The sequence below is a fragment of the Cervus canadensis genome, chromosome 8, assembly GCF_019320065.1.
Source record: "Cervus canadensis isolate Bull #8, Minnesota chromosome 8, ASM1932006v1, whole genome shotgun sequence".
NCBI classification, from domain to species: domain Eukaryota; kingdom Metazoa; phylum Chordata; class Mammalia; order Artiodactyla; family Cervidae; genus Cervus; species Cervus canadensis.
In genome coordinates this window covers 52,487,085-52,514,505 of record NC_057393.1, presented here as the reverse complement: position 1 = coordinate 52,514,505, position 27,421 = coordinate 52,487,085, and the positions used below count along the sequence as shown (strand labels likewise).

General features: G+C 39.4%; 1 protein-coding gene across 7 annotated transcripts in view; it reads left to right on the top strand.

Annotated features, from left to right (window-relative positions):
- NRG3 (neuregulin 3) overlaps positions 1-27,421 on the top strand; it is a 1,193,959-nt gene that overhangs the window by 512,385 nt on the left and 654,153 nt on the right. For all 7 annotated transcript variants that reach the window (XM_043476687.1, XM_043476686.1, XM_043476683.1 and 4 more), the window contains exon 2: positions 25,722-25,851. In XM_043476687.1, the coding sequence (XP_043332622.1) occupies positions 25,722-25,851 (130 nt within the window). The remainder of the gene's footprint in view (positions 1-25,721; positions 25,852-27,421) is intronic.

Genomic DNA, 27,421 nt, shown 5'->3' with positions numbered 1-27,421 from the left:
TCTGTTCTGTCTTTCATCTTCATTAATACAATTTTCCTTCACTATTGTAATAATTTTCCAAGCAATGGCACCCCAAATTGGTTAGCTTTGGAGGAGGTAGAGATATGCATGCATTATGGAGATTTAGGGACCATCATTTTCTAATCACAAAGCCTCAGATATGCTGGCAAACCAAATTCAGTTGCCTTGTGTACCTTTCTTCGTGTCCACACGATGGCAAACATTTTCTATATATGTCTCCTTACATAGACCAAAGTATATGAACAGTCATATGGCATGTTGATTACCTAGGGCTTCTGTAACAAAATATGTGACTTCAGTCACACCCCTTAGTGGTTAGAGAAACATTCTAGACAGAAGCGTTAAATCCATTTTTTTTCTTTCTTTTTTCTTTTCTTCTTTTTACCATTTGGCCACTGTCTTCACCATCCATAAATGCAGAGGAAGATGGTTTTTAGACCACCACCCCCACAGTCTCTTGTCAAATCTGTGAATGGATTGAGTAAAGGTTGCTCAATTTCTGTTTACCTCACCATAAATGTAGGGTTAGGGGCCTGCAACTGCCTTGGAATGATTTCAGGAGGCTTCACTATGTCCAGTCATCTCTTATTCTCACACGTACCTTCCATGGTGCCTGGCACATCACTGCTCAATACAACCATTTGAATAAATGAAAGAGCAGATGACACCTATTCAAGTACCCATGCTGGAGGAGAATGTGTGGGTGCATGCTAGAGGTTGATGAGCCAGGAATTTAAAGTTAGAATTTATTTATTCCTGCAGATTGCTTTAGCACTGCCTATTTTTGAAATTCGTAGATTCCTTTGTTTATAGTACTTTTTGGTAACCGATCTGTTTTAAGAAATCAAAGAAAGTTCATGCAGACTGAAAATTGGAGCCATTTTCTGCACACTTTCCCTGCGCTAAGAAGCGTAGATGTAAAGCACAGTGAAGGATAAAATTATTGGACAGCTGAGGGCCATGCAGTCCCAGAGATGGCTGTTCCAGGAGCATGGGAGGAAATGTCAGCTCTTTCCATTTTTACAGAGGTATTTTTAGAGTGGCTTCTTTTCTCCTTGGCTCCTGTCCGGGTGCTGCTTTATTATTGTGAAGCTGAATTCTACTGAAAACATAAGCGTTTTTAAAAAAGAGTTATTTCTATTAAAGCAGAGTCTATGTTACTTCTTTTTTTTTCTATTTTATTTACTTATTTTTAAAAAATTAATTAATTTATTTTAATTGGAGGTTAATTACTTTACAATATTGTAGTGGTTTTTGCCATAATTGACAAGAATCAGACATGGGTGTACATGTGTTCCCCATCCTGAACCCCCCTCCCACCTCCCTCCCCCTCCCATCCCTCAGGGTCATCCCAGTGCACCAGCCCTGAGCACCCGGTCTTATCCGTCGAACCTGGCCTGGCGATCTATTTCACATACGGTAATATACATGTTTCAATGCTATTCTCTCAAATCATCCCACCCTCACCTTCTCCCACAGAGTCCAAAAGTCTGTTCTTTACATCTGTGTCTCTTTTGCTGTCTTGCATATAGGGTCATCGTTACCACCTTTCTAAATTCCATATATATGCATTAATAACTGTATTGTTGTTTTTCTTTCTGACTTACTTCACTCTGTATAATATGTTCCAGGAGTCTATGTTACTTCTATATCCATTATGTTCTCTTATGAAAGTCTCATCTTTCCTGGGAGTTTGATTAACATTTCTACTGAATTTTTTTTTTTTTTTAATTTCTTTTGTCTCAGTTACCTACAGCGATTGCTTGGATTTTTTTTTAAGAAATGATTTGAAATTACATTTTAGAAGCACATTATTAATTTGGGACAGATTGAAAGGGCAGACAGTGAAAAGTAAAAGTGAAAGTAGCTCAGTCATCTCTGACTCTTTGTGACCCCATGGACTGCACAATCCATGGAATTCTCTAGTCCAGAATACTGGAATGGGTATCCATTCACTTCTCCAGGGGATCGTCCCAATCCAGTGATTGAACACTGTTGTTAGTGTCCTGCTACATGTTGAGTCATTTTTGCCATATTTGCCTTAATTTTTTCATGATTACAAGTACATAATACACTTATTTTTTATCTTTAATATATCTACCATTATATTATAGTTATATTAACAGATATTTCAAAAATATCACTTATCATAACTTATCTATAACTTCGTAACTCCAGTGTGTGACTCCAGTAAATTTATTTAATGATTCCATCATTGGAAATATGTATGATTTTAACATTTCTCTTCATATAGTTAATATGGCAGTACATACCTTTGGACAAAACATTTTTCCATATTTAGGATGCTTTTCTCTAGGCAGACTCCATCTAGAATTACTAGGTTAAAAATGAGAAACATTTTGATGCCTTTTGATAAATAATGTTTCTTCTAATCTGTTGTCCTGTCATGGGCACCAGATCCTTGACTACAGTTGCAAGTTTATCCATCTGGCTTCTTATGCAATCAGTGTAAATATATACCAGCTTAACATCTGAAATATAATGATGTACATTGGGATTCTTTGCATAATGTACCTTTCTGTGAAAATAGCATTGGTGATGACCTTCAGCAGATTTGACTGAGGAAATGAGTCTATTGTCCACTCCTCCATTTAACATCTTGGCTTCAGCCATGAGCCAGCCCAGTCTGTGGTTTTTACTGAACAGTATCCCAGGCTTGCTCTGTTGTCTCTTGGCTTTTGTATCTGTGATTAGACTTATATAACAGAACCAACCATATTCTTAAATGGCTCTAAAACTGGGCTCATTTTATTTTACTGCTGTCCTAGGGATTTAGCTCTGTTCCAATGCAGATATGGCAAAGTCCCTACTATCACTACCTCTGCCCAGGAATATCTGCTGGACCTGGTCTCCCCTTGTTCATGCATTGGTGTCCACCTCCTCCCCCTCCTTTCACTTGTTCCCTTTTCTTCTCTTATTCTTGGCCTGGCACTTATGTAAGTAGAGGTGATTTTATAGCTTCCCTGAGCTTTTCATGAAAAAGGAACCATTTCCAGATTGAATGCTATTTTTACCAGTCTGAGTTGTGTAAAAAGCTTTGGTTCTCTGATACTTTCTGGACCATTCTATTAGCATTGCCCTATACTGTAGACGCCTGGGTTTGATTTTAACTCAGCATTTCCTAAACTATGCATCTATGGAAATGAAATTTCAATGGAAGCCAGGAATAAAGGTTCCCATGGTCAAATAAGCTGTGAAATGTGCTTCCAAAATTTCCCTCTTGAAGATTTGCACTCACATTACCATATTTGAAGGGTTGGAGGCATCAGAAAGAAAGGAAATGCTTTAACCTAGTCTTTCCCCACTGAAGACCTGTTTGTGTTGTTTTGTTTTTCATTTTTGCTTTTGTTTCTCTGCTTATTTGTTATAACTATCCCTAGAGTAATTTTTCCTGAAAACCTTCTTGGAAAAATCTGCTTTGATCATTCAGGCTGTTTATAAATGTGGCTGAAAATAAATGTTCTCCACAGTTGGAGCTGGAATGTGTACATATTGCTGTTGAGCCTATCAGAACCCTTCAGACATTTGGAAAATACAATATCCATGCAGTACTGGCTGACTGCAGTGGAGAAGGGAGAAAGCTGAACACAGGTAGGGTGAACAAGCAGGAACAGATAGAAGCCTAGGACTTTGACCTCCATGTGTTCTGTGGGCAGAGAGCCAGTGACTACCCACAGCTGAGAAGTACATGAATTTCATGGGCAATTGTTTGCCCACCCGTTGGAATGCTTTAGGTTTGATTTATCTGAGCCATATTCCTGTAAAGCTGTCTGTCACCCAAAGGGAATGATAAGAATGTTTTAAGTACTAGAGAGGGCTCATTGATTTCGTTGGAGCCACAGTGCTCATCCTTTCACAGCTGTGAAACTACTTTGCTGTGAAATAGAATTTCAGTTGGATGCAAAATTAATCAGCTTTCACAGTTCTAATTTTTGACTAGGACACTATGTCAGTGTGTTTGGCACACGCTGAGTTTGAGTTTGAAAGTCTACACCTTACATTTGTGTAGCATCGTGACACTACCACCTGTCTGTCAGATGCCACAGGGAACAAGAGAATTGGGGAGTTGACAGTTTCTCTTCTGCCAGTTGGGCTCTTCCTTGTGACTTAGATCCAGGAATGCTGTAGAAGGGACCTTAGTGGCTGTCTAGGCCAGCCTTCTGCCCCATGGAAGAAATCATGGTTCTATAGACCCATGATTAGTGGCCAGACCACCCTGTGCTTTCACATACCTATAATCGCGGGAATCTACCACCTTATAAAGGAGCCCGGTACATTTTTCAATCACATCTAGGCTTCGTGTAATTTTTTCCTTTCCTGGATAAGCCAGAAAAGGCATATTCCATGTTGCCTTAGCTCTGTGCTGGCGTGAGTTCAATATTGCAGAGACAGTTACTTGTCTTATCTTTGATGGCTCTGATGTGATCAATTTGTGGTATTTTGATTTTGGATGCTTGGGAGATCCATATATAGAGAAAAAGTGACTTTTGTGATCTGATGCTATCTGCCAAAACCCAGTCTCTTTAGGCAACTTTAAATTAGAAAGATACACATGTCTTCACAAGAAAGAGGATTAGGCAAACATTGGCATTTATATTTGGTGCAGTATCTGCACCCTAACCAAAAAGAAAAGGAAAAGACTTTTTTTTTTCTTTTCTTATATAGGCAATCATACAGAAAGGATCAACAATCAGCTTCTTTAACATATTTTTTTTTTTAATTTTTCAAAATCCTACTTGCAAAGGGGAAACAGCCTGTTTACAAAGAGCTTTCAGTTTTGTAGTAAAATATAATGGAATGAACATGCTCAGCTGTGTTTGTTGATGTGATATATGCCTGCCTTTGCTTCTACAGAAGGTTAAACGATCTGTGATGATGAGGGAGACAAAATGAGTGAATCATGGCCCCTGCTGTCAAGGAGCTCAGGATCTCCCTGGTGGGGAGCAGAAATGATAAACACCCACCAAAATAGCTGGCACTCAAGACAGAGAGTAATGCATGCTATAATAACGAAATCAGCTGAGTGCTGAGGAGGCAGGAAGGAGGCCAAGGTTAATGCCAAGTGGGAGGACTCAGGAAGAGTGCACACCTGAACTGACTCTGAGTTGTCTGTGGGGAAATGGATGGGCATTCGAAAGGCAGAGCTTAATGGGAGAGCATTGCCACATGGATGCATTTTCCTAGAACAGCTCCGGCTTTGGGATATGGAAGCTTTTCAGTCCCTGCAGTCAACATTCTCCAAGGACATTTTCCCCTGTGCTGTGCTTGATCCAGAGCTAAGGTTTTGAGGGATTCGTGTGTTTACATTATTAGTAGGTTCGTTTCATTTTAACAAAATTTATATTTATTTATTTATTTTATTTTTGGCTGTGCTGGGCCTTCGTTGTTGCCCGGGCTTTTCTCTGGTTGTGGTGTGCAGGCTTCTCATTGTGGTGGCTTTTCTTGTTGTGGAGCATGGGCTCTAGAACACAGGCTCAGTAGTTGTGGAACATGGGTTTAGTTGCTCCGAAGCATGTGGGATCTTTCCGGACCAGGGATTGAATCCGGGTCTCCTTTATTGGCAGGCAGGGAAGCCTGATACCTATACCGGTAGGATAGTTTTAAATAAATATCTCATAATGTTGCAATTTAAGTTTCTGGACTGTTCTCTCACCTGCTCAGAATACCCGCAGGTAGGCCCTCCTCTTCATATTTACACCCTGCCTTGACTCTTCATTTGGGGTAGAGTCTCAGTGTATGTCTTCTATTTCTTTGTGGAACACTGTCTTGATTGAGACAGGGAGGGGAAAAAGAAAAGCAACAGTGGTCTTTTGGAGGGCTTCAATCAGCCTGCCTCGCTGAGAACAGTAGGAGAAGGACCCAGAGGAGGAGGGCTAGGCCTTTCAATCTATGAGTGCAAACAGCAGTCCCTCCAAGGCAAATAAGATGTGTAAATAAGAGCAATAGTCTCTCAATGTGGAAATTCTCAATAGGCACTCATATTCATTTGTTACTTTTTCCCCAAAATATAAAAAGAGTACCTGCTAGTGTCAGGAGTTGCTCTTTCAAATTTCACAGTCTGGGGAAGGGGAGAGAAACATGTAAACTAGCCTTTTCAATGAAGCCAGATAAGGGCTGGGACAAAGGGAATATGGGATGCTGAGCCTTTGAGGGCGGATAAGAGAGGCTGCAAATAATAACTTGAGAAGAGGATATCTGAGCCAAGCAAGAATCAGGGGGGCTAAGGAGAGGGACTTTTTTTTTTTTAATTAATTATGTGTACTCAGTGCATAGTTTTTGTGAAGAAAATGGTCCATTTACCTTTATTAAGTTTACTTTGTAGTTAATTCTCTGAATGACCTTGAGGATATATGTATTTGATACACAATTAATATGAGATGGACACGGATATCACTGCTACATGAGTGTGTGCTGCAACAAAGACACGGAAGTGTTAATGACGTTCGTCCAGTCTCACTAGAGCCTGGAGATTTTTCAGTCATCTAACAGAAAAACATGCATTTCTTCTAAAACTCTCAATACAAATGAATTTAAGCTCACTTTACATTAAGGTATACATTTTGGAAGCAGCGAATCCAACAAAAAGATATCAGAGCTCAAAGGAAGGGCTAACATTTCTTGAATACATATTTGTGTTTTCTGTGTGTTAGTTTAGTGAGTCCTCATAAAAACTTGTCTGATATTGTTGGCTACCTGCTCACGTTTTCTCCTCTGTGGCCTCGCCTTCTGACTGCGTTCCAGGTTGTTCTGGCAATCAGTCCATTCCCCATGTGGCTGTGTGCTTTTCCTAAGCCGCTCAGAGGAATGCCAGTCCCCATGCTGGAGACTGCTTAAGAGGTGGCCAGGTGATGCAGTTCTGTGCAAGATTCTGTCTAGAAGTGATGTGTAAAGTCATGACAGCTACTTGTGATGAGGGCGCCTCGCTTAAGGAGAAAGCCGGTGGTGGCTGAGCATGATGATTCCTGGGTCCATCCCGCTTCCATTTAGACACTGAGTTTGACAGCCCAGGAACCACCTCTTGTTAAGCGGGATAATGTTATTTTCCTTTTGATTTACGCCATTTTGAGTTGAGTTTTTGGTACTCTCACCAAAATCACTCTAATTGGCATGGGTGCAAACTCTCATCATCCCCATTTCATAGATAAAAGGACTGAAGGTTAAAGATATTAAGTAACCTATCCAAGATCTTACAACTAGTTAAGTATCCGAATCAGGATCACATTGAAGTCTATCTTATTTCAAAGTTTACTGCTTTAGTTTTTGGCTGTGCTTCTCCTGCATATATATATATATATTTGAAATAGATAACACCAAAGCACTTAAATCCATGTCAAACATTTTGAACAGTTCAGATATATAAAATATGTAATTTGTAAAAAAGCTACCATCTGCCATCTTTTATTTAGCAGTTGGGGATCTTTCTCTGTAAAGGGTCAGGTAAGTAGATGTTTTTGGCTTTTTAGGCCTTGTGGTCTCTACTTAACCAATTGTAGCTCAAAAGCAGCCATAGATGATGTATAAACAAATGAGCTTAGCTGTGTCCAAAACAATTTCACTTACAAAAACAGGCTGTGGCTCAAATTTGGCCCCTGAACCACAGTTTTCTGACCCCAGTTCTTTTTTATTTATTATTATTATTTTATTTATTTGGAGCATAATTTCTTTACAATGTTGTATTGGTTTCTGCTTACAACAGCATGAATCAACTATAAGTATACATATATCCAAGTAAAATACATCCCCTTCCTCTCGGATCTCCTTCTCCCCACATCCTATCCCTCTAGGTCGTCGCAGAGCACTGAGCTGAGCTACCTCTCTATACAGCAGTTCCCACTAGCTATCTATTTTGCACAGAGTAGTTTATATATGGCAATGCTACTCTCTCAATTCGTCCCACCCTCTCCTTCTCCCCTCATAGCTCAGTTGGTAAAGAATCCGCCTGCAATGCAGGACACCCTGGTTCAATTCCTGGGTCGAGAAGACCCCCTGGAGAAAGGACAGACTACCCACTCCAGTATTCTTGGGCTTTCCATGTGGCTCAGCTGGTAAAGAATATGCCTGCAATGCAGGAGACCTGGGTTTGATCCCTGGGTTGGAAAAATCCTCTGGAGAAGGGAAAAGCTACCCACTTTAGTATTCTGGCCTGGAGAATTCCATGGACTGTATAGTCCATGGGGTCACAAAGAGTCAGACATGACTGAACAACTTACACTTTTCACTTTCACACTTTCTCCTCCCACTCTGTTCACAAGTCCATTCTCTATACCTGCCCTGCAAATTGGTTCATCTGTACCATTTTCAGGATTCCATGTATACATGTTGATATGTAATATTTGTTCTTCTCTTTCTGGCTTACCTTACTCTGTATGACAGATGCTAGAATAATTCATATCACTACAAATTACCTGATTTCATTCCTTTTTATGGCTGAGTAGCATTCCTTTGTATATATGTACTACATCTTCTTTATTCATTCATCTGTTGATGGGCATTTATGTTGCTTCCATGTCCTGACTGTTGTAAATAGTGCTGCAATGAACATTGGAGTACATGTGTCTGACCCCTGTTTTTTATGAACTAAATCTGATTCTTGATTAAGGGTCACCAATGGGGATGGATAAAAGGGGGTGTTACTAGGTGTATGCAAGAAAGTCACACCAGAAAAAAGAGGAGGCCGGGAGTCCCAGTGTGGGAAGGAAAAAAGATTTTCCCCTTTTGCCAAAATTTGAGGTGTCAAAGAGGGTGATTATGTTTCTCTTTGTAGTGCTGGTTGGGGAATAGCTTAAGTGGTGCTAGTGGTAAAGAATCTACCTTCCAGTGTGGGAATCGCAAGAGATGTGGGTTCAATCTCTGAATCTGGAAGATCCCTTGCACCTGCTCCATTATTCTTGCCTGGAGAATTTAATGGACAGATGAGCCTGTCAAGATACAGTCCATGGGCTCGCATAGAGTCGGACACAACTGAGTGACTGAGCATACAGGTAAAAAGAGGGGAATCTCATGACTTCTTCCCTTAGAGAAGCAAAATTGGAGGGTGGCTAGCCTCTCATCTATACTTTATTTGGGGTTTATGTTAAAAATTCCAAATCGTCTCAACATTGGTTTCATTATTGAATGATCCACAAACACTTTAATACATAGCAGCTCTTTCTGAAAATGAAGAGATAAGGGTCGGAAATGAACAGATGATTATAGCTATTTGATTTCAGCTTTAATTGCTTTCCAACAGGCACAGAGAATGGACCAATTTTCGCAAAACAATATTTGTTCTGAAACAGAGGTCTGAGGGTAAAGTTTTGTCAATATTGCAAAGTGATTGGGGAAGTACATGATGGGTTTCCCTTCTTTTTCAGATTGCTTGCAATGTGTGCGCCCTCTCTTTCAAAATCATGGCATGAAATTGACTGTGACTTTTATGCAGGATCTAAGATATTGAACAATATTTGTCTCCTTTTATCTATTGATGCACTGAAAACTAAAAGCTTATATAGAAAGCCAAGGTGAAAAGACAGGAATGTTTTTACTTCTTCTGCCTTCTGACACTTGCTGATCAACATTATGTCTCTATGGATTTGTTTATTCTAGATATCTCATATAAATGAAATCATGTAAGATAGCCTCTCGTCTAGCTTCTTTCATTAAGTATTACACTTTTAAGGTTCATCTATGCTGTAGCATATTTCAGTACATTATTACTTTTATTGGTGAATAGTATTCCTGAATATAACATTTTTTTTATCCATTCATCACTTAATGCTTTCATGTTGGGACTATGCATATGCTTCTATGAACATTCATGTACATGTATGGGCATTTGTTTTTCATGAACCTTTGTTTTCAGGTGTCTTGGGTGTGAACTTAGAAGTATAATTGCTGGTTCATATGATAACTTTGCTTAATATTTTGAGGAATTGCCAAACCATTTTTCAAAGCAGTTGCACCATTTTTCTTTCTTACCAGCAGGATATGTTTTCAGTTTCTTCAAATTATCTTTGCCAACACTTGCTAGTGTCATTCTAGTGGGTGTGAGGTGGTATTTCAGATGGTTTTGATGTCTATTTCCATAATAATTAATGCTGTTGAATATCCTATCATATGTTTTTAGATATATGTGTATATTCTTTGAAGAAATTTCTAATCAAATAGAAAGTAATATTTTTAAGGAGAAAATTCACAGGATGAAATTAATATTTACTGGAAGTTAGTACTGCATTGGGTCCTTTCAACTGTTATAAAAATTGGTAATGAGTAATTTTATAATATTTTAAAATAAAACAGAAAAATTAAGAACTGATTGAAAAGCAGGTGGACATGGTTGAGCCCGAGTCAAACAAGATCAATAGACTTTTCTTTTGTGCCATGTGTATTCCAACCATCTATCTCTTGTTTACATTTTCACAGATTAGTAAGATAATCATGACTGAATGAGTCTTTCTCTTCTCTGACATAAGAAAAAAACATAAATAAATAAAAATAATAAATAAATTTTAAAAAATAAATAAAAACTTTTGAGTAGTAACACAAACAAATCTTTATTCTTTTCCTGAGAGCTGTGTAATAGTAGATTTGTAGACTGCACTTGTGACATCATTTGGTCTAGTAATTGATGGAGACACCCCTCTCTTTATTGATCTAGTCTTTTTAGTGTGTGCTAGGTCACTTCAGTCATGTCCAGTTCTTTGCCTGACAAGGCTCTGTAGCCTGCCAGTCTCCTCTGTCCATGGGATTCTCCAGGCAAGAATACTAGAGTGGGTTGCCATGCCCTCCTCCAGGGGATCTTCCTAATCCAAGGATAGAACCCGTGTCTTTTATGTCTTATGCATTGGCAGGCAGATTCTTTACCACTAGCACCACCTAGCAAATGGGAAATCTATGAGCTGCCATTTGAGGAATATTTTAATATTTGAAATTCTGTAGCCATATCCAGTCTCTAAACCCGTGCTAAGAAGTAAGCAGATTCTGAGTTTGTGAGTACATTTGCCACCCCTCTCCCCTGCCTGGCAGTTAGTGGGGTCTGGGTACTTGGCAGTTACACATGCCTGGTAGTTCCTGGAGGCAGCCACATGCTTTATAATCTCTGAACTGAGTTCCTCACATCCACCCCAGGAACTAGTGCAATACTCAAGAGTCTTATAGGAGGAGCCTAATGACAGATTGTTAAATAAATAAATGATTTTAATTGGCATCATATGCAGAGTTATTGTAGAATGTGGTATGTTGGTACTTAATAAATATGTGTGTTGACTTACTTAGCAAAAGGTAAATGAGGGAAAGAAGTGCTTAGTATGCCATTACAAGACCCATTACCAGTCATCATTCCTATTTCTCATTCAGGTTTCATGGAACCCCATTAATTATACATCCTAATGTATTTAATTTATTCAGAATGCTGATAAGCTACAGAGTTTGAATGAAAACTCAGATTTCCAAAGGTATGTTACAAACATTATGAGATATTTTAGGCTAAGCACACATAGCTACACGTACTGAGGCCAAAGCCCAGTGGTACAAAGAACCTAATCTTTCCCCTTTCACTTGGGATGATCCCTACACTGTTACTCAGAAGCTGAACAGTGGTGTAGAGGATGTCTTTCTAAAGAAGTGGAATTAGTTATCTGTAGGAGGTTTGGGGGAAAATGCAATTGTTTTATAACCTGATTGCATATCCCTAAGACCTAAAGGTTGTCAAAATGATAAATGACTTAGTGACAATGAATTCTAGGTTGTCTGGTTTGAAAAGTGGCATTTTGGGGGTTAACTCTGCATTATTGAGCACTTATATTTTGAGGTAGCAATTTTTCTGTCTTTTCCCTTTATCTTTTTTTTTTTTTTTAATTTGGATATGTTGAACTTCAAGTGCGTTAAGTTTCCAAGGACTCTTGACGTTTAGTGCATTTCTGCTGACCCTTCGTGTCTTCTTGGTCCTGATACTTGGGTTGCACATTTGCATTTCTTCTCACTGCCATGTGTTCGAGGAAATTGTAGCTGTTCCATCTGATTTAGCATTTCTTTATCAACTCTTGTGTATCTAGCAATATGGTAACTGAGGTGGGGGCTGGAGATGCACGACAGCTTGAAGACATAGACCTGGTACTTAAACATGGCTTTTACAGTTCTTAATATCATTTTTGTAATTTTTGATGTCAGCCAAAGTGGGTACTCCCTAAAGTCTCTTTGAAAGTTTCTTTGGGAAACTTCTCTTTCTTATTTTATTTTTAATTGCAGGATAATTGCTTTATGGTATTGTGTTGAACAATGTGAATTGGCTGTAAGTATATATATAATCCCCTCCCTCCTCAGTCTCCCTTCCAACTCCCCACCCAACCCCTCTAGGTCATCACAGGGCACCAGCAGAGCTCCCTATGCTATAGAGCAACTTCCCCAGCTTCCTACAAGCTATCTATTTTACATATGGTGGTGTATATATTGTCAATGCTGCTCACTCAATTCATCCCACCCTCTCCTTCCCCCAGGCTTCCCTGGTAGCTCAGTTGGTAAGGAAGCCTCCTGCAAGGCAGGAGACCCTGATTTGATTCCTGAGTTGGGAAGATCTACTGGGAAAGGCATAGGCTACCCACTCCAGTATTCTTGGGCTTCCCTAGTGGTTCAGACAGTCCAAAGAATCCGCCTGCAATGTGGGAGACCTGGGTTCGATCCCTAGGTTTGGAAGATTCCCTGGAGGAGGGAAGGGCTCCCCACTCTAGTATTCTGGCCTGGAGAATTCCATGGACAGAGGAACCTGGGAGGCTACAGTCCATGGGGTTACAAAGAGTCAGACAAGACTGAACATCTTTCACTCACTTTACTCCTTCCCCTGCTGTGTCCATACGTCTGTTCTCTACATCTGCATTTCTATTCCTGCCCTGAAAATAGGTTCATCAGTGCCATTTGGGAAACTTCTCTTGATTGACTTTTTTTCACACCTAGAATTATAGGGAAGGTCCCAAGGATGGAGGTGGTGGCTGGGATAGGGTCAGGATTGAGGGTACCATGCTAAGTGAAATAAGTTAGAAAAAGACAAATACTATATAATATCACTTTTATGTGGAATCTAAAAATTCCAGACTTAAAGAAACTGAGAGTAGAATGATGGTTCTAATCTCCGTCTCTCAATGAATTCTAGTTAAGCACACAGAAGAACATGTTTCCTATGCAAAGACAACATTAAGGTTAAGTCTAGCTATCATCTGAACTCACTCTCTAAGCCATTCTTACACAGAAAGGAGTGTGGAGCCCAAAGACACTGGTGTTCTCTCTTTGGACTCTTACATTTGTTTTTCTGCTTCTTCCCTGACACTTGACATAGTCTGCAAATTCTTAAGCAGGGATTCAGACCTAGACCTGCAGGGCTCATGTAGCTGTACTGCCTATGCCTTCTTCATGATCCATACAGAGAAGGAAGTGCTTGGATTTCTGAACATTAACCAAAAGGATCTGAATAAAATCTAAGATTTTTAGAGAGCAAACGATTTTAAATAAGTAAAGTGAATGATGTTCATTTTTATGAAGGAATCTGAAGAATCATGTCAATGTTTAGACATGATTTCAAAGCTGCAATAGCATGTAAAGGAAATGTGAGAGAAATAGAAACTCCCAGTGTCAAGCACTGTCTTTATTTTAGGTTTTATACCCACCTACCATTTTCCAATACTTTTCTTACAGTTTCAGTATGTGCTCAGAAAAATGGGTGTAGGGGGGATGGGGAAAAGGTGAATGGATTCCTGAAAAATATCACTTCCTAATATTCTTACATTGATTCATAATAAAGTGACTAACAGCATTTGGCAAGAAGAGCCTTGACTATACACATCTTAAAAGAGTCTGGGACTCAGCAGGTGAGCTGCAGAGGATTGAAGGATGCTCACTGTGGAGTTGGGTTTCTCTGGGTTTTAATTTTGCCTTTCCATTTACTAGCTGTGAAATTCTGAGCATATTGCATGATCCCTCTATGCTTCAGTTTCCCTTCTGCAAAATATTCATATCTGATTAACAGGCTTATTCCAAACATTATTATCACTGACATTAACTTCTAAGGTTTCTGTTATGCTAAGACTGTCTGATTTCAAGTGTTGTACCTATGAGAGCTAAAGACAGGTCTAGACAATGAGAGGGTCTGATATATAGCAGTGTGCTTCGTTAGTTATATTGACTGTTAAGTTCCACAGTGATTTTATTCTACTTGGTAAATCACCACTGCTATATTCCCCTGAATAAAACCTCTCCATGACATCCAGTATGACCTGCACAGAGTACCTAAACTTCCTCACTTATTATTGCCGAAGCCAAAGAGTTATGCTCTGGCCCCACAAGGACCCTGCTCTATCTATGAACTGATTTATTCTGATTAGACTTGTCATCTCCATATTGCTTGTTAAATATTTTATTTTATTTTTTCATTTATTTTTATTAGTTGGAGGCTAATTACTTCACAACATTGCAGTGGGTTTTGTCATACATTGACATGAATCAGTCATGGAGTTACATGTATTCCCCATCCCGATCCCCCCTCCCACCTCCCTCTCCACCCGATTCCTCTGGGTCTTCCCAGTGCACCAGGCCCGAGCACTTGTCTCATGCATCCCACCTGGGCTGGTGATCTGTTTCGCCATAGATAGTATAGATGCTGTTCTTTTGAAACATCCCACCCTCACCTTCTCCCACAGAGTCCAAAAGTCTGTTCTGTACATCTGTGTCTCTTTTTCTGTTTTGCATATAGGGTTATCATTACCATCTTTCTAAATTCCATATATATGTGTTAGTATGCTGTAATGTTCTTTATCTTTCTGGCTTACTTCACTCTGTATAATGGGCTCCAGTTTCATCCGTCTCATTAGAACTGATTCAAGTGAATTCTTTTTAATGGCTGAGTAATATTCCATGGTGTATATGTACCACAGCTTCCTTATCCATTCATCTGCTGATGGGCATCTAGGTTGCTTCCATGTCCTGGCTATTATAAACAGTGCTGCGATGAACATTGGGTGCACGTGTCTCTTTCAGATCTGGTTTCCTCAGTGTGTATGCCCAGAAGTGGTATTGCTGGGTCATATGGCAGTTCTATTTCCAGTTTTTTAAGAAATCTCCACACTGTTTTCCATAGCGGCTGTACTAGTTTGCATTCCCACCAACAGTGTAAGAGGGTTCCCTTTTCTCCACACCCTCTCCAGCATTTATTGCTTGTAGACTTTTGGATATCACCTCTGTGTATACTTCACAGGCAAGAAATTTGAAATTAGGATAAAGTTCTTGAATAAACAAACACAAATAGTTATTGAGAAACAATAAACTATTTTTCACCTGAAACCAATGAACATTAAAAAAAAATAAACCCTGATTATTAGCAATCAGCCTCAGGTACATTCACATAGGCATAGATATATTTTTCACCATTTAGCATCAAAAACATTATTATGGTACAGTGTTACAAGGTGATGTTTACCTTATCATGCTGAAGGTATGTGTGTGTCTCTGATGTTGGTATAATCATCACTTTTATAGCCATTAAAATACTTATTCACTCTGAAAGCATACATTAAGCATCTACTATATGTCAGGTGGTCCTGGGATAAATTATAAGGATTTAGAGATGACCTTGCCAGGTCCACAGGAGCTTGGAGTCTGGTTTGGGAAAAAAGTAGAGTAGATATGTAAACAGTTGAATTGTAGTTCAGGAATTATTCATGAATTAGAGGGAGAAATGAAGTGTTATTGGAATTTCAAATACTCGTATCCTGAGAGATATGGAGAAGAGTTCAGTAGGAACTCACATTTCACATAAATTTTAAACAGTGAGAAACGTTTTGCCAGATGAAGACCTATTGTCTGTGTATAGGTCACAAAAGAATAGCCTATATAAAGTCACAACGTCATGAAAGGCCTGATCTGTTCCAGTGTTCTTGCAGCCCAGGGAATGTGAGAGGAACATGGGTAAGTGAAGTCCCAGGAAGCCTTTTGTGTTTGGCTTATGTAGGGAATTACAGGAGTGAGGAGCACTTGTTAAGGAGATCACCAGGGCATTTTAGGCAGCTAGGGCATGCTGTCAGGGTGGGTGCATCACCTGTTGACTGAGCAGAGCACTCTTGTGGGAGCACAGGAAGAGTAAACCAGAGGCTCTTGCTGCAGGACCAAGAGGCTCTCACCCGCTGTACATCACATAAAAGTGCTTCAGGGCAATAAAGATATCATAGAGAATGAACACTTCCCAATTTGAAAGCCGTCCTTACAAGGAAAATCAAATCCCAGAGGGTTGTTTAGGGAGTGGGCATGGAATGGAAGGAGAGCTGGGTAATTGAGGGCTAAATTGGCCCCTCATTTAAATACCTCAATGCACCTGATCTGGAAGAGAGGCCCAGTGCAGAAACAGTTAGTATGAGCTGAGGTCCTGTGCTGGAAAATCTCGAAAGGCCTCACCAATAGGCCTCATGAATTTAACTTCGGTGTTCTCCTTCTTTCTGGAAACCAAGATTGGATAACCACCCACAGAGGGCCGTGCTCTTTCCTGGGCTGACAGTATTGGGAATTTCTCTGTACATGCTGCTGCTCCTGTATAAGTAAAGTCTGGAAAAGTGGGAAGCAATCCTGCTGGCAACCAGTCTGCGATGTTTCTAGAAGAGCAAATGTGGTATTCCAGCCAGCTACACTGTGACTTTACTTGAAACCAGAGGGACACGAAGCTGCTCTACAAAAAACTTCCAAATATCTCCGTCTTCTGACCCATGAGAGGGAGTGACTGCTGCTCTTTGTCAGTGATAAATCCTCTTCTCTCCTGGGTTTTTAAGCGATGTGTCTGTGGTAAGATGGCGCCTGTTTTTCTGAAGGTTAACTCAGCCCATGGGGTAGTTGCTGTACAGTTCAAACTCCCCAGCCAGGCTGTTTTTAGAAAGAATTGAGTCTCTATGGGGATATTAAACACCTCATCTCTAAGGTAAAAGTCTCCAATTCAGGGTTGGTGGGAGGATATTGTCTGCTTGAAAGAGTGAACAATAAAGAAAAGAAAATGAGGGGAGTAGGGCCCTGAACTAAATGAGGGAATCACCCATGAGAAGAGCCCTGTGCTTGGCGATAAAACCCGAGGGATTTTGTAGAGAAAAACTAGCTAATGGGAGTTTATTTATTTTTTTGCTGTATGTTCTGCTGTCTCATACTATGTGCTCTGGATGGAATCTATAGATTACTGTGAGAGTCTGTGGGGCGCAGGGTAGCCCCCTGCAGAGAGGAGTCTGTGGAAAGATTTCAGGGGGTGTGGAATTGGCCATTTGAACAGCTGTTGCCAATGTATTGAAAAGGCAGGCAGGTATTATGTCTGAGGTGAGGACAGAAACAGACAAGGGCTTAGAAGGATTTTGATTGTCTTCATAAGAGCTAGGGATAGCCACTAAATTGTTTTCCAGAAGGGTTTTTTTTTTTTTGCATTATGTGTTGTATACACATTGTGCAAACTGATTGTAATGTGGATAATTCATTCTAGGGTGACAAGCAGGTATACAGTAGACTTATAATGAGTATTCCAGGTGAGATAAGATGGAAAGATGTGATAGATTCTGGAGATACTTGGGAAGTAGAATCACCCACTGATATTTGATGATTCATGTGGAGGGTCAGAAGGATGGACTTCTGGTCTGCCCAAGCGAATCAATAGTGTGACATTAGTGGTGATTGAGAATCCTGAAGGAAGAATAGGGTTGTGGGGGAAGAACAAGACTTTAGTTTTCTACCAGTTAATTTTTAGGTGGCTTTGGGATACCCATCAGGAAGGGAGAGATAGGCAGATTGAGCCCAGAAAAGCCTGCAGGATGGCAGATTGAACTCAGGTGTAACTTTGAGAGTTATTGTCATGCAGATGATATCAGGCAGGATCACCCAAGACAGCTGTTCTCAGAGTTTAGAGTGTATGCAAATTATCTGGAGAGCTTGGTAAGCAGCATCACCACTCACCTCCAGAGTTTCTGACGCAGTAAGTCTGGAATGGGGCTCATGAGTTATCATTGCTCATATACTCTCAGATAATGTTGATACTGCTGGTCTAAGGACCACACCCAGAGGAGCACTCACCTAGAAACAAGTAAAAGTTGATTTTCCCCCACCCATCCCGCCAAAAAAAAAGAAGAAAGAAGTGGTCCTTGGGAAGCAGTCTAGTGCAACACCAGACTGTGTTAGTCGAATCCAGAAGCTTCCAGCTCAGAACCATGTGATCTTGGGTGAATGACATAAATCTCTAAGATTTAATTTCCCCATTTGTAAAATGAGGATGGTAAGTAGTAGCATAAATTCATAGTGTTATTTTAAGGCCAAAAGATAGCTAAAGGAAAATTAGTGTCCCACTGAGTATATGTTAGTGTTATTTAAAAAAATATTCCCTAAGTAATCTATTTTTAAATAGAAATTAAGTGACAGAAACCAAGAAGAAAGGGGGAAATCAGCATTATGTAATAGTAGGAGCCAATGAAAGGTTTTTCATGAAGATGGGAGTGACTGAGTATTAGATGCTTCTGAGAGTTCAAGCAAGATGAGGGGGGAAAGAAAAAAAAAAAAAACTTAAAAAAATCTATTGGATTTAGAGCTTGCTAGGACTGAAGTGATTTAACATCAGCAGTGACATAGACCGAACCATTTAATAGGGTGATGGGAGCAGAGTGGTGGTGCGCCAGTGGCATTAGCTAGTCTTTTTGTGTGTGTGTGTTAGTTTAACTTTTTAAAAATTTGTTTATTTTAATTGGAGGCTAATTACTTTATAATATTGTGGTGGTTTTTGCCATACATCAACAGGAATCAGCCATGGGCGCACATGTGTCCCCCTAGCTGAACCCCCCTTCCACTTCCCTCCCCATCCCATCCCTCTGGGTTGTCCCAGAGCACTAGCTTTGGGTGCCCTGCTTCATACATCAAACTTGCATTGGTCATCTATTGCAGATGGTAACATACATGTTTCAATGCTATTCTATCAAATCCTCCCACCCTTGCCTTCTCCCACATAGTCTAAAAGTCTGTTCTTTACATCTGTGTCTCTTTTACTCACTAGTATTTTTTCTATCTATTGTGATTGAATATAGTTTGTATAGGTATGTGCATATGTACAGGTGGAAGGAAATATATTCAGCTTTAGGGTAAATGCTGCATTTACCCTATAAATGCATTTACCCTATAAATTTACTTACCTAAATAAATAGCATTTATTTACCCTATAAATAAAATCCCCAACAAATGCATTTTCATTGAACAAACTATGTCCTGTGTAGGTTTATTTAACTTGATACAGTTTTTCAAAACAAGATTTCAAGCTGAAAGTTGGCCTTGGTGTGTCACACAGGTTTGATATGGGTCCTTTCTACATTTCTTTTTTTTGCCAGAATCGATGGCTCTGGGATTCCTCAGGAACTGTCCGTTCTCACAGCAGTGCCGTGACTCAACTGAACTTTTAAATTCCTTGCCCAACATTCTCCAATTCTCCCATGCCAGCAAAGTGAACAATTGTCTGATATTTGGCAGCAGGGAGAAAGCTATCTTTGCTTTTTGCCAGCTGAGAAATGGTTTGTTTCCCTTTCAAACACCACTGCATTCTTCTTGCAATTTTCCTTGACCATTAATACTTTATAACTCAGTTTCATCCAGTGTGCCTTCCTGGGAGCCCGATAAGTGGCAGATTCTAGAGAGGATTTTAATGTATGGCAGCATGTCTCATTTACACAGCTTCCATCCATGGAAGACCTTGCCAGAGTCGACCACCATATTTAAATGGCTTCCAGACTGTAAAGCTATTTTGCTAATACTGAAATCTGGTAAATCGTATCACCAGATTCTTATTTTTTCTTAGAGAATTGTCATGTCATGAACTTAGTAGGGGAAGGAGGAAAGTGCTTCATGAATCTGACACTTGCAAGTCAGGCATGTGAAGATGGACTTAGGGTCTAAGCTATGCCTGGTCACTCTCTTCCTCAGGTCTTTCTGCTCTTCCTATCTCGACTTCATTTTCCTCTGCCAATTAAATCATGCCCATTCAAGACGTAGCTCCAATGCCAACCCTTTGGGAAGCCTTTAGAGATAACTACAGCGTGAATTAAGCTCTCCCTTTCTCTGATTATCTGCTACAATTATTATCTGTAATAGCCCACTTAGCACTCTTGTTCTGCAACAAAATCTGTGTTCCCACAGTATGCAGTGTTGTGCTGGCAAAAGAGAAAACTTTCATAAGTAATATTCAGGTTCAAGTTAGTACTTAGGGGAGAAAAGCAGTCATTGTTTTAATTCATTAATAAATTAACTTTCATTGCAAAATCTGCTGGGACTTCTGTCTTCCAGCCTTACATTTTCTTCCCATTTTGCCTTTAATGAATTAACCACCACCATTTCCCACTGTGCATTTAATTACTGTACTGATTGCTTACTATGTATGCTACGTGATGTGGAAAGAATGCAGAACTTAAAAGCAAAATACTCTTCCTGATCTCCAAAGAGACCAAAACCCATAAAAATAAAAAGGAAAACACATTGACTACGTAAAACAAGTGCCAGGTGAATCATCTGGATAGTTGCATAGCCTTTGTGGTCCCAAGTGAATGGGTGCTGTTTATCAAACTAGCAACCACACATCCTTGACCTGAGACCTGGAACTTTGCTCAGATGCTTGGAAGGCCCATCCTTACTACCATCTCCATTCATCTTAAGCCTTCAGTTCAGTTGCTCAGTCATGTCCAACTCTTTGCAACCCTATGGGCTGCAGCACGCCAGGCTTCCCCGTTCATCACCAACTCCTGGAGCCTGCTCAAACTCATGCCCATTGAGTCAGTGATGCCATCCAACCATCTCATTCTCTGTTGTCCCCTTCTCCTGCCTTCAGTCTTTCCCAGCATCAGGGTCTTTTCAAATGAGTCAGTTTCTTTGCTTCAGGTGGCCAAAGTATTGGAGTTTCAGCTTAGCATCAGTCCTTCCAGTGAATATTCAGGGTTGATTTCCTTTAGGATTGACTGGTTTGATCTCCTTGCAATTCAAGGGACTCCCCCTCATGCTCTCTCTTTCAGAATATTTTTCCTACTTATTTTTTTCCTCCTCTCTTTGTCTCCAGTCTGTGGAGTTGATTTTCTGTTCTTATAAAATTCTAAGCACTTTACCTAAATTGCTTTTGGAACTCTTCTCATCTCGTAACTTTTAAACATTTATTCGTTTAAAATTTTTCTTTTATGATGATAACAAAGTGTCTACACTTGACTATATAGAACATTTAGAAAAACACTCATGTTATAAAAAGATCATTCTTCTATAAACAACTATTTATGCACCTGTGTCAGGCCATCTGTGAAGTGAAGTGAAGTGAAAGTCGCTCAGTCGTGTCTGACTGTCTGCAACCCTATGGACTATACAGTCCATGGAATTCTCCAGGCCAGAATACTGGAGTGGGTAGCCTTTCCCTTCTCCAGGGGATCTTCCCAACCCAGGATCGAACCCAGGTCTCCCACATTGCAGGTGAATTCTTTACCAGCTAAGCCACAGGGGAAGCCCCAGGCCATCTGTAGGGCTGTGGATCAGAGATGTGAAGAACTGCTGCACAAGCTCCTGATCCAGTAAGATGTGGAGCTCATGAGCTAATGTGGGAGAGAGGTGCCTGATAAGAAAGTATTTTGGAGTAAGGGAGCATCTTGGAAGACAAATCCAAATTTATGGGACTATTTGATCTCTTCTAGTTTACTTGCTTGGACCTTTACCCCTGTAATTTTTTGAATACAAAGAGAACTCTGTAACAATTTTATTTACCAGATATCATTCCTAGAAAGAGAAGATGCACTTTTGAACTTTTAAAACATGACAAAATAGTACCATATGCTGCAGTTATCTATTTTATGTTTGTGATGTACTTAATATGTCAAAAACAAATGTAAACATATATGGATGGGCTTCCATATGTATGTGCTACATATATGGAGGTGGCACAGTGATAAAGGATCCACTTGCCAATGCAGGAGATGCAGGATTTGGGAGTTTGATCCCTGGGTTGGGCAGATCCCCTGGAGAAGGAAATGGCAACCCTCTCCAATATGATTGCCTGGAAAATTCCATGGACAGAAGAGTCTGGGGGGCTATAGTCCATTGGGTTGCAAAGATTCAGACACAACTGACTGAGCTTACATATATGTATATACTTTTAACCATAGTTATAAATTTCACAGGGTATCATCCAAATTGCTACTGTCTCTGTTGGACTATGTTTGTTCATAAGTAATAGCCTAACAGTGATTTAGACACAGTATACATATGATTTAGTGTACAAAAGTATGTAGGTGATCTTAAGAGAAAGCATAGAAGTCAGTGATATCATTAAGGCAATTTTCTATCTTTCTACCCACATATTTGGTATGATGCCTTACAAGTATAAAATTTCACCTTATGGTGAATTTGATTTACCTTTCCCAATACCTCTGTGATTTTAGGTGACTAGTGCCATATGGATACTATATAGTGAAATGCACAGGTAAATTGTTACAATTTCAAATGTTGACACCTGCATTTCATTTATCTATAGAAGGATCAAGCCTAGTGTTCTATTGTGTATCAAATTATTTAAAATACTTTATGTTTTTTTAAAATCTAGTCAAGTCAGGGTGAGGAATAAGCGTATGTTGTTGTTTGGTCGCTCAACTGTGTCCAATTCTTTGTGACTCCATGGACTGCAGCATGCCAGGCTTTTCTGCCCTTCACCATCTCCTGGAGCTTGCTCAAACTTCAGATTCTCTAAGCTATGAAAACAGAAAATGTGAGGGCACGTTATACCTGACATTTCTGTCCTCTCCCACCTCAGACTTTTGCAGAGGTATTTTACTTGGTTCTGATCCTGTGTGTGGTATTGGCGGATGGTAACGTAATGGGAAAAGCGGTTGGCAGAATTGGGCGGTAACCACTGGAGACAGTAGTTGTCAGATGGAAACTAATTGATTGTAATTGCTTTGCCATTGTATTGCTCATGGAGTCTGTAGCTTGTTAGAACCACTGATTGTAAAATAAGGATCTCACTTTTTATGCTGTAGGTTATGTTAATGAAAAGCTGTTCTTAGAGGAATGATCAGTGAATATCAATAAATAGATAATAAGAAATTAAAGGAAAACTTAACTAATTGATCATGAATTAATATACTTCAGCAGAGTAGCAGTCAACTGTATGCTGGTTCATAATGAATTTTTGGCTCAGAGCTCTTGAATCTTAAATATTCCCATAGAAAGAGAAATTGATTCTGTGTAACTGTTTATCACGAACTGTCTGGAATAACAAATCTTCCCTGTAGAGGAGATCTCCTGGAAAATGAACCAAAAAAGTCTTTTGCAGAGCCTTTAGTTCAAGCTGAAGTATGTTAACAGGCAGATATTTTGAAGTAGAAAAAGTTCCCATTGTAACACTAAGAAAAGATTAGAAGTGGATTTTTCAATGCTCAAGGTATATGAATAGTATGAGTGGGGGTCTGTGTGAATCTGAAGGCATTTTTTTTTGCAATGTTTATCAGTATTAAAATGAGTATACTAGAATGATAAAATGAATGTTAAATTATGTCTAACTTTTTATTGTAAGATAGGTATTACTTTTTATATGATAATGATTTCTTTTATGATCATGTCTTTTGCCAGTGGCATTTAAACTTTAGTGATATTAAAGTTGTCAGATTTATTGAAGACATTTTTTACTGAGCACCAATTCTGATTAAGGCTCAACCTCTGACCTCAAGAAACTCAGGACAAATATGTAAACAGATAAATATGTAAACAAGTGGCTACTTTCAGCATTGAATACAGTGATGCAAACAATAAAAGGTGCTGAGGGACACAAAGCGAAGATGACATAAGCTCTGAAGGGTTTCTGAATGTTTTCCAGCAAACAAAAAGATGGCCCAGGAAAAAGGATCAGTGTTATAGTTCTGGTATTGGGGAAATAGGATAAGAGTTGAAAATGAGGTTGTATGTTTTAGGATGCAAGATTGAGTTTGGGCAGGCAAAATTCTACATGGCCTATGTGCTTCTTTGCTCTTCTTAGGAATTTGGAGTTATTCCTGTGGGAAAGGGGCTCATTGAGGTTTTTTAGGTCTTGGGAGAATCTGAGTAAATTTTCTTCCTGCGTAATAACTCTCCCCTTTATTTGGATGATAGGCAAAAAGAGGCTCATTGTGACCTCCGGTTAGCAAGCTGGTACAATGGCCCTTGCTGTTGAACATTATTATTAATCTATGTTTATATAAAAGAAGGCTTCCCATGTGCCTCAGTGGTAAAGAATCTGCTTGCCAATGCAGGAGGTACGGATTCGATCCCTGGGTCGGGAAGATCCCCTGCAGAGGGAAATAGCAACGCATTCCAGTATTCTTGCTTGGAAAATCCCATAGACAGAAGAGCCTGGCAGGTTATGGTCCATGGGGTAGCAAAGAGCCAGACACGACTTAGTGACTAAGCACACACATATAAAGGAAATTAAGAGCTTACATGCTGAATCAGGTATTCATCTTTGACTTTTTACATCCTTTTTTTTTCTTGAATGTTGTAATGAAATTAGTGCTAATATTTCAGTTGCTTAAAACTCTGAGACAAGAATGTCTCCATGCTCTAACAGATTTCTTCATCCAGTAGGAAGCACATACTTATTATTAGTTTCATATTTAGGAACCTGATATAGAGATATAACTTACTATAAAAATGTTTTTATGATTTTATGATTATGATTTTTAAAAAGCACATATAAGATAATGCTAAAAAATTGGCAATAATTTAGTCCTGTTAAATATTTACCAGAAACATTCTTTACATTTGAGATTCTATTTCAGAATTTGGAACATTTGCATTTTAAGTACATAATAAAAGGAGAAAATGAAAGAATAACTGCCTTAGCTATTAGCAAATTACAGCTGTAACTAGAAAATAAAATAAACAGAACACAGAAACTGACATTGGATCCACAGAAGAGTCACAGGACATGTGTGTTGATCAGATGTTTAATGACATTGCAGAACAATATAAGGAATACACCAAAAGGATTGTATTCAATCCTTTAATACAACATGTTTCTTAACATTGAAATTAATGAAAGCTCATTTGAGGTTTTTGATTCTAGGGTCATTCAGGTTAGCTGTTAATGTATCCACTGATGGGACTTGTCTAGAGTGATTCCAATTGTTAAAATCTTGTGGAAAAATAAGACAATTGAATCCAGTAATTATCTTAGTCCTACCTGCTATAACAGAATACCATGGACACGGTGGTGTAAAAACAACAGACATTTATTTCTCGTAGTTATGGATGCTGGAAAGTCTAAGGTCAAGATGCCTGTGGATTCCATGTCTGGTTAGGACTTCCTAGTTCATAGAGGGCTGTTTTCTTGCTGTGTCTTCATATGACTGGAATGGGTGAAGGAGCTGTCTGAGGTCTCTCTTATAAGAGCATTAATCCCATTCAAGACCTACTCACCTCCCAAAGGCCCCACCTCCTAATACCATCACTGGGTTTCAATATATGAATTTTGTGGGGGCATAAACATTCAGTGTATTAAATGGTCATACTCAGTTGTGTTTTTATCAGTCCACTGAGAGGTTCATCCCGTCTGTCTAGTTCCTAAGGTCAGCGGTCACAAGAAGGTCTCAGTGCATAGATCCAGGCCAATGACAGGATCTGGGGTGTCAGAATAAGCTGCTGACAGTATTTCATTGTGTTCCTCATGACAGATACAACGACATATTCCACGGAGAGATCCGAGCACTTCAAACCCTGCCGAGACAAGGACCTTGCCTACTGTCTCAACGATGGCGAGTGCTTTGTGATTGAAACCTTGACCGGATCCCATAAACACTGTCGGTAAGTGCCTGCGGCGACTGACACTCAGGGTAGGTCCTCAGAGAGGCCTGGAGATGGAAATCAGTGCTGAGCTCGAGAAACACAAAGTGATGCACATAGTCTGGTGCTGGAATGGCAGAATCGACAGTCTTAATAGGGGAAGAACAAGGCTGGTATCCTTAGTATTTGAGGAAGATAAAACTGAATTTAAACAGACAAGACGAATTTTACCTGCTCAAGTAAAGGAAGATTTTCTTTCATATGTAACAATTTAATAGAAATAATTTTTTATTCACTTTAGAAATCTATATTTTTGGTGTGGGATTTAGTTACATATGCTCATACTCAGAAAGAGTCTCTTCCTGGTGACATGCAGATTGTGGCATGACAAAGCAAACTGCTCATCTAAAATCTAGAGCCTCAATGTTTATTGTGAACCAAACTGCAGAGGCTGTAACTGTGTCCAGAGAAAACCACATCTTATTCTGATTCTGCCCCTGTTGACTAATTTCAATCCCCCCCTTTTTTTTTAACACCTCTGATGATGAAATATTCTCCAGCAAGATGCTGTAAATGAAATCATAGTCCTGTTATAGTCTAGGTAGAGAACTACTCAGGGAAAATTCCCAGTGGAGATCAAGAAGGTGTATAATTGGTTTTTAGAGACATAAGGTTATATAACTGCTAAAAATAAAAACAAGCGGAGATAAATAGTTGGTCTTGTAGACAATGCAGCTTTAAGCCTCCATAGAAGAATCAAATTAACATCCAAAAAATACTTCCCACGGAGCTTTTATTTTCAGCGCTACCCTGGTAATTTGTTTTTCCTTGCAATTGTATACGCTTCAGTGATTACATATATCCACACCCCTTTCCTTCTCTTTGTTTACTCTTCTCATATGACACAGTTATTAAATTAATTATTCTGAATCGTGAAGCATGGAAAATTATGACTTTCTTCTCTTGCTATTGCTATTATAAAACTTTATTCCATGTTGTTTTATTAAGATGGCACAGAGAAATGTGTCTTATGGTTTTGAACTTAGAATGTGTCAGCAAATCCTGCCTGGCTCCACAAGTCAACTTTGGTTCAAGAGGTATGAGGTGCTATAGTGGCCAGTGACACAGATTTGAAAGAACTGACCAATGATAGTGGCTGATCTCTGTAAAAGCCACCATGTAGCCCATGGCCTTTCTTCACCCTTCACATGGTGGCTTTCATGTGACGTGGGTGCCATTACACTGACTTCATTTACAAAACTTACAACCCATTTATGTTCTCTGTAAACCTGAGTTAGGGATCAAAGGCAGTGGCGGAGGTTCCTTTCCACATTTCTCTTCTCTTGCTGTATTTATTAGATCAGTGCAGATACAGGTAGAAAAGACATGGGTGACTTGAAGACCTCAAAAGAAAAGCCAAGAATGAGCTATCATTTCAAATCACAAAGTGCCTCCATTCTCTTATAGATATCCAACCATGTGTTACTGTTGCCTTTGCCAATCCAGTGGTGTCATGTGTAACAGGTAGTGCCATCAAATAAGTTTGAATTTATAATTTATTGAAGGGATGAATCAGAAGTCTCACCTAAAG